At 50.5% G+C, this 1755-nt stretch overlaps 1 protein-coding gene across 1 annotated transcript in view; it reads left to right on the top strand.

Moving 5' to 3' along the window:
• Positions 1–1556: 1556 nt before the first annotated feature.
• The window catches only part of BBA_10258 (pol-like protein), a gene marked incomplete at both ends in the record, with an annotated part of 5267 nt that continues 5068 nt past the window's right edge, over positions 1557–1755 (top strand). The window contains one exon of the mRNA XM_008605355.1: positions 1557–1719. Coding sequence (XP_008603577.1) covers positions 1557–1719 — 163 coding nt within the window. The remainder of the gene's footprint in view (positions 1720–1755) is intronic.

Here is a 1755-nt window from a genome sequence, read left to right on the forward strand (position 1 = left end):
CCGGATTTGGTTTGTTTGATTTGAGAGCAGCGCTGACCAAATATTAATGTGCTCTTATTACCTGCGACTGAATACGTTTGCCCGGCGATTCGTTAAGTCCGGACCGTATTTGACTTCCATAAACCGCTCCCTGGTAGCTCTATTTCATGCGTGATCAGCGCAAGGCGAGCTGAAATGTCATGACCAATCTACCAAGGCGCGTTTCCAAGCCGTCCGTTTAGAATTCGTAATGATGCCAGTATTCTTGTACACCAATATCTACCTACGTGATTCGCCTTGTCACAACAACCTAAATGATGGCATCCGCGCTTCACTCCAGTAGTCAACCCCTCGCAAAACATTTCGCTTTTTTCGTGTCCAGACCTTTTCCGCCTTGGCACTACTTACTACAAGGGGCTAGCTAGCTCAACCATCCCCTGGATTCACCACAGTCGCCCGAGACGAATTCTTGCGCGACTCATCCTCACCCACCCTGACTTCTGCAACAGTAGTTCGGTGCATGTCGGGCATTAAGAAATGCATAGCAGTGTTGAGAGAGGGCGCCTTTGCGGGGAGGGGTGATACGGCCGTTGTGGAGTTTCGCATTCAACTCGTTTTTTCCATGACTGCTAAAAAAAAAAAAATGGTCAAGAGGCTTGGCCTTGTAGTTTGCTCGGCAGATAGCCATGTGGCGATGGCTGCGCCTACTGGGGATCGGACCAGACCCGACCCAGAACAAATAGCAGACCCCCACGGCATAATGGTTGGCGCAGGTATAGCCATGCTCCGCTCTCCGTTGGTCCGAGGTAGCCGTGTAAAGCATGCATCGTGACCAAGGCAAAAAATGGAGGAACCCCCACCCCCACCCCCCTCCCAAAAAAAAATTTCATAATAAAAATTAAATCCGGCGGCCAATTTTGCCTGACGGTGGTGCTCCCATAACAAATCGAAGCCCTATTCTTGTGGCGGAAGGAGCTACCAACAGACATGGCATATTGAAAAGCAACGTTCTGGGGCCAGAACTGAATCGGCCAACAAGCCCGTCAATGCCTGCCTCGAGGCTGGTTGAGTCACGTTTCCAGCTCGTACATGGGGTGACTTGCAAACACTTGCTGCCTTATTAGTCACCAACTCATCGCGCCAAGTATGATGCCCGCCCTGACCATTACCTCTATGCATGTGCATCTTTAGCTATGTCTCATCCGTTGTCACATTCCCAACTATTCCGTCCTCGCCGTGATAGTCCACCAAGCAACATGTACCAGCGGCATAATCAAGCCAAGCACAGCATACGGGATGGGTGCAATAAACTACTTTGCGCAGGATGAATTGCACATCCAAACTGTCCTAATCCAGTTGCAATTTGAAAACACTTTGTTTATCCTGGTGAGTCGCGACATCAAGGCCATGGGTTGGAGGCGTTTTCATGACAGTGTATTGTGAGCGTCGTGAAGAGATAATGCCACCTTACTGGGGGTGATTCCAGGGTCATTTTTAGTCTTGCGACTGCTGAGGCTACTCCTGTGAAATCAGGACGCACACTCCCAGCCACGACAAGGACCAATATTCGACAAGCGATGAAAGCGGAATGGGCCCAAGCCTGGGCAAACGACAAACACGGGCGCGACCTTTTCAACTTCGGCGTCCGGCCCAGCAAAGCAACACTCTCCACACACATCAGAACACACAGAGCCATCAGCACAGTCATCACTCAAATGCGCACCGGAAAGATCGGCCTCAGTGCATATCTGCACGGAATCAATAAGGCAGATTCAG

This window comes from Beauveria bassiana (assembly GCF_000280675.1).
Source record: "Beauveria bassiana ARSEF 2860 unplaced genomic scaffold BBA_S00110, whole genome shotgun sequence".
Lineage (NCBI taxonomy): Eukaryota > Fungi > Ascomycota > Sordariomycetes > Hypocreales > Cordycipitaceae > Beauveria > Beauveria bassiana.